The sequence below is a fragment of the Nicotiana sylvestris genome, chromosome 10 (assembly GCF_000393655.2).
Source record: "Nicotiana sylvestris chromosome 10, ASM39365v2, whole genome shotgun sequence".
Taxonomy (NCBI): Eukaryota; Viridiplantae; Streptophyta; class Magnoliopsida; order Solanales; family Solanaceae; genus Nicotiana; species Nicotiana sylvestris.
Window position 1 is genome coordinate 112,475,235 of NC_091066.1, and position 5,853 is coordinate 112,481,087.

General features: G+C 41.4%; 1 protein-coding gene across 1 annotated transcript; it reads right to left on the bottom strand.

Moving 5' to 3' along the window:
- Window positions 1-1,267: 1,267 nt before the first annotated feature.
- Window positions 1,268-4,599, bottom strand: LOC138879815 (uncharacterized). Its single transcript, XM_070159451.1, has 4 exons — window positions 4,536-4,599; window positions 4,344-4,432; window positions 3,403-3,519; window positions 1,268-1,666 (listed from the first exon to the last, which is right to left on the bottom strand). The coding sequence occupies exons 1-4, from the start codon at window positions 4,597-4,599 to the stop codon at window positions 1,268-1,270; spliced, it is 669 nt and encodes a 222-aa protein (XP_070015552.1).
- Between the last annotated feature and the right edge of the window lie 1,254 nt (window positions 4,600-5,853).

The window sequence follows — 5,853 nt, forward strand, 5'->3', positions numbered from 1 at the left end:
CATGTAATTGACTCTGTTTGTTTGATAATCCCTCTTTGTAATTGACAGCAAATTGAGTGTAAAAGCTTGATGACATAGGGATAGTTTCTTTAAAATCAGATTTGTTCTTTGTTTTTTATGCATTGGACTTAATGGCCATTGCATTCGATTCTGCTCTTTTTATTCTTGCTGAATGTTAATTGGTTATATGACGATTTGATGTTGTGATCTATTCGGTTATTATCTCCAGTTTTGAGTTTGTTCACATAGTTATTTACTTCCATGTCACTCGAATTGGTTATAGCTGAATATGACTTTGTCACAGTGCAGAGATTGGGTTGTTATTCGTTGACTGTACTACGTCAAATTAGATTAAAGAGGCTCGGGTGTGCATTTCATGTGACCCGACTCTAATCTCCAACAAGGTTAAATAAAGCTTGTCGTGAACCGCGGGTGCATTTCATGTAGCGTGACTTACGATGTGTTTTAGATAACCTTGAATTTTCACAAAAAAACATAAAGCGGTTTTTCAAGTTAAAATGCACATAAGTTTCAAAGATGTATTAAAATCAGATAATAGGCCAATTATAATAGTTGAGCAACCGTGCTAGGACCACGGAACCCGGGAATGCCTAACACCTTCTCCCGGGTTAACAGAATTCCTTACTCGGATTTTTGGTTCGCGAACTGTTGAACAGAGTCAACCCTTTCCTCGATTTGGGATTCAACCGGTGACTTGAGACACCATAAATCTCCCAAGTGGCGACTCAGAATTTTTAATAAAATAATCCCATTTCGATAGTCACTTAAAATTGGAAAAAACTCCCTTATACATCCGTTCTGGGGGTGTAGGTAAAAAGGAGGTGTGACAGTTATTGTATGAAAATTCTGCTAATGAAAGAAATTGATCCTATTGGCCTCCAAAATCTATGACACAGGCTCTAAACTTATCCTCCAAAATTTGAATGGTCCGCTCGGACTGCCCGTCCATCTGAGGGTGAAATGTAGTTCTTAACTCTACTCGTGTGCCCAATTCATGCTGAACCACTCTCCAAGAATGCAAAGTAAATTGAGTGCCTCAATCCGAGATAATAGATACATGAACACCATGCAAGCTGACAATCTTCCTGATGTAGATCTTAGACAACCGCTCCGAAGTATAGGAAGTCATGATTGGAATGAAATGTGAAGACTTGGTCAGTCTGTCCAGAATGACCCAAATAACGTCAAATGTCCTCAATGTCCGCGAAGAACCTATCACAAAGTCCATAGTCATGTAATCCCACTTTCACTTTAGTATCTCAATCTTGTGAAGCAACCCACCAGGTCTCTGATGCTCATACTTGACCTGCTGATAATTCAAGCATCGAGAAACATATCCAACAATGTCTTTCTTCATCCTCCTCCACCAATAATGTCGCTTTAAATCACTGTACATATTCGCCACACTCGGGTGAATAGAATACTGCAAACTATGAGCCTCATCAAGAATCAACTCTCTCAATCCATCCATATTAGGAACATAAATTTGGATCTGAAGTGACAATACACCATCATCACCAATAGACACTCCCTTAACACCACCTCGCTGTATCGCGTCCTTAGGGACAAACAAGTGGGGATCATCATACTGACGAGCCTTGATGCGCTCAACAAAGATGACTTTGATACCACACAAGCAAGAACCCTGCTAGGATACGATATATTCAATCTCACGAACCTGTTGGCCAAAGCGTGAACATCCATAGCTAAAGGCCTCTCCCCAGCTAGAATAAATGCTAAACTCCCCATACTTTCTGCCTTTCTACTCAAGCCGTCTATTACCATATTGGACTTCCTCGGATGATAAAGAATGGCGATATCATAGCCCTTTAATAGTTCCAACCACCTCCACTGCCTTAAGTTCAAAACCTTTTGCTTGAATAGATGTTGAAGACTCCAATGATTTGTATACACCTCACAAGATATGCCATATAAATAATGCCTCCAAATCTTGAGTGTGTGTACAATAGCTGCTAACTCCAAATCATGCACTGGATAGTTCTTCTCATAGGGCTTTAACAAGCGCGATGCATAGGGAATCAACCTACTGTTATGCATCAACACACACCCAATGCTAACTCGCGAAGCATCATAATATAGCGTATATAATCCCAATCCTGAAGGCAAAACAAACACTAGAGCCGTAGTCAAAGCTTTCTTGAGCTTTTGAAAGCTCTCCTCACACTCATCCGACCACCTGAATGGAGCACCCTTCTAAGTCAACATAGTCAATGGAGAGGCAATAATATGAAAATCCCTCTACGAAGCGACGATAGTAACCTACCAAACCCAAAAAGCTCCTAATCTTTGTAGCGGTAGAAGGTCTGGGCCAACTCTGAATTGCCTCAATCTTCTTCGGGTCCACCTTGATCCTATAACCAGATACCACATGACCCAAGAATGCCACCGAGTCTAACCAAAACTCGCACTTGGAAAACTTGCACATAGCTTCTTCTCCACCAAAATATAAAGCACGATCCTCAAATGTTGCTCATGCTCCTTCCTAGTACAGGAATACACCATTGAACATAATGACAAACGAATCCAAGTATGGCTAGAACATACTGTTCATCAAGTGTATGAAAGCTGTTGGGGAATTAGTAAACCCAGACGACAACACCAAAAATCACAATGCCCATAACGAGTTCGGAAAGCAGTCTTAGGGATGTCTGGAGCCCTAATATTAAACTAGTGATATCCCGATCTCACGTCAATATTTGAGAACACCCTGACACCCTAAAGCTGATCAAATAGGTCATCAATATGCAACAATGGATACATGTTCTTGATGGTCACATTGTACAACTACCGATAGTCAATACAATAGTCAATACACATTCGTATAGACCGATCCTTCTTCTTAACAAATAACATCAGTGTACCCCAAGGTGAAACACTAGGCCTGATGAACCCCTTATCCAATAAGTCTCGCAACTGTTCCTTCAATTCCTTCAACTCCACTAGAGCCATACGATAAGGAGGAATACAGATAGGCTACGTGCTTGGTGCCAAATTAATGCCAAAATTAATATCCCTATCGGGTGGCATGCCCGATAGATCTACTTGAAACTCCCTCACTATTGGATAAATATGATAAACATCCCTTCTCAACCATACGTTGAGCCTTCAGAAATGAGATAACTCTACTAGGAGTGCAAGAAAGATAACCCTTTCACTCCAACCTCGGCAACCCTGACATCACCAACGTCACGATTTTAGCGTGACAATACAAAATAACATGGTACATGGATAACCAATCCATACCTAAGATCATATCAAATCTACCTTTTCTAACAATAGATAGTCCACCCTTATCTTGAAACCACAAATAGTGACCGCACATGATCGATGAACTCAATCCACCATAATAGAATCACTAACAGGTGTAGACACATGCATAAGAGCATCAAGAGAACTATGAGGCATATCTAGAAAAGAAGCAAAGTATGATGACACATATGAATAAGTGGAACCAGGATCAAAGAATAGTGAAGCATCCTTGTAGCACATAGAAACAATACATGTAACCACTACATCAAAAGCAACAACCTCGATCCTCCATGGGAAAGCGTAGCATCTGGCTTGACCTCCACTAAACTAAGCTCCCCCTCCAGGATGACCACGTCCTGAATGAGTTGGCTGAGCAGGAAGTGTAGCAATCGATTTGGGAACCATAGATTGACCTCCCTACTGCACTGGACCTTTGCAAAAATGGGAGCAATACTTCCTGACATGCCCCAACTCTCTACACTCAAAGAAACCTTTGACTGGGAATGATTGCAGGGTCCGAATTAGATCCCGTGAGCTAGAATAAACACTAGAAGAACCGAATATTGATGAACCCTAAACAGATGGAGTGCAATGAGAACTCTGTGCTAGAAGTGCACTAAATAAATACTGCACAAAAGCTCCTTGACTGGGTGGCGGTGAATGATAAGCTGGTCTCCCCCAAACCGACCTTGGCCTCTAGATGAGGCACCACTTAAACTCCCTGAACACCGAGACCTCTTGACCCTACCCTGCATCATCTCTCCGTTCTCAAATGTGAATGCACTCAATACAATACACTATCTCTATAACCTAGTGAAATGGAGTCTCAGTCTCCACCTCTCTAGACATAGAAATGCGAATACCATGGTGAAGACCATCAAGGAATCTCCTCAAACTCTCCTCCTCAATGGGTACCAAAATAATAGCATGACAGGACAACTCCGTAAACCTTATGTCATACTTAATAACTGACATAGGACCCTACTAAAGGTACTCAAACTGCCTCCTCAGCTCCTCTCTCCTAGTGCGAGTATAAAATGTTCCAAAAAGACCTTGGAGAATTGAGCCCAGGTAAGAGAAGGTGTCGTGCTGGTTGACCTATCTTGTAAACCTGCTACAACCTCTTTGATAGAACCTGTATCTAAAAGGCAGTGAAATCAACTACATTAGACTCTACTAGTCCCAAATTGCATATAATCTCATGGCAACGATCAAAGAATCCCTGGACACCTCTGAAGATGTACCACTAAAGTGAGGAGGATTCAACTTGGTAAACTTATCCAGTCTCTTCAGCTCATCAGCTGACATCGCGGGTCTATCCTCAAGCTGTCTGAAAATAGTAGGCTGAACTCCCCTAATTGTTAAAACTACAAGAGTCTGAAAACCCTGGCCCACCTGATTTAGGCTACGGGTAGCTGGAGTCTACCTTTAACCCCCTACCTTGGAAGTAGCTGGAATAGTAGGAAATGCCTCGGCCTGAGCCAAACTCTCAAATAGGCCAACCATACAGACCAAAGCATTTTGAACAACTAGTGATACAAGTAGTCCTTGGGGAACCTGAGCTGGTACCTCCGGCTCATCATCATAGTCATGTACCTGATCCTCAACAGGAGTACTTGTGGCTCCACAACAGCCGCTCGGGCGGAGGCTATAGCTTCTAGGCGCACTCTGCCCCTACCTCTGCCTCGACCCTGGCCTCTCACGACCACCGGAGCCTGATCAACTACACTGATGATCGTGTCATCACCACTTGTTAGAGAATAGAAAAGTAAAGATTCAAACTCAAGGATAATCAAATCTGCGCGATAAAGAATAGGAGAAGTGAAGTTCTGAGAAGTATATAGAAATGTTGAAATAACTCAACACAACAAAATAGCCCTATCATGTCTCAAATGGATAAACACATAGCCTAAACATGATTTATAGCAAGAATGATAGTTTTAGTCATACAAGTAAAGAAAACATCGTAACATAAAATCATGTTAGCAAAACAAGGCATGTAATAGCCGAAAGTCTACCCTGATCATGAATAACCACAATGTACGCAAATACTATGATCACCGCATATGTGCATCACCCCCAACACATAGTAAGCATCAAAATCTACGAGGAAAATACCCTCAAGTCAAGCCTAGGCAAGATACTTACCTTAAAGTGTATCAATACTCCATAAAGCCCTTACCTCTCGAATCGGTTTTTGAACGGGTCAAATCTAGCCTAAAATAACTCAACAACGTCAAACAATGCTATAGGAATCGATTCTAAGTAATAAAGCTACAATCTTTATCAAATAGCAAAAAGTCAACCCGGACCCATTTCCCAGAACCCGACAAGTCATAAATCCCGACTACTCATTTGAATACCAGTCTAAATATACAAGTTTCATCTAAATATGACTCCGAATCAGGGTCCAAATCTCTATTTTTCACTTTCCAAAACCATACATCCCAAATTTCTCCTTCAAATCCCAAAATATGTGTAATAGTCCAATGCATTTTTAGCATTAATGAAGGGTGGAATATGCCACGCTGTGGATCTAAGCACAGGAAGTTTAGGAGGTGT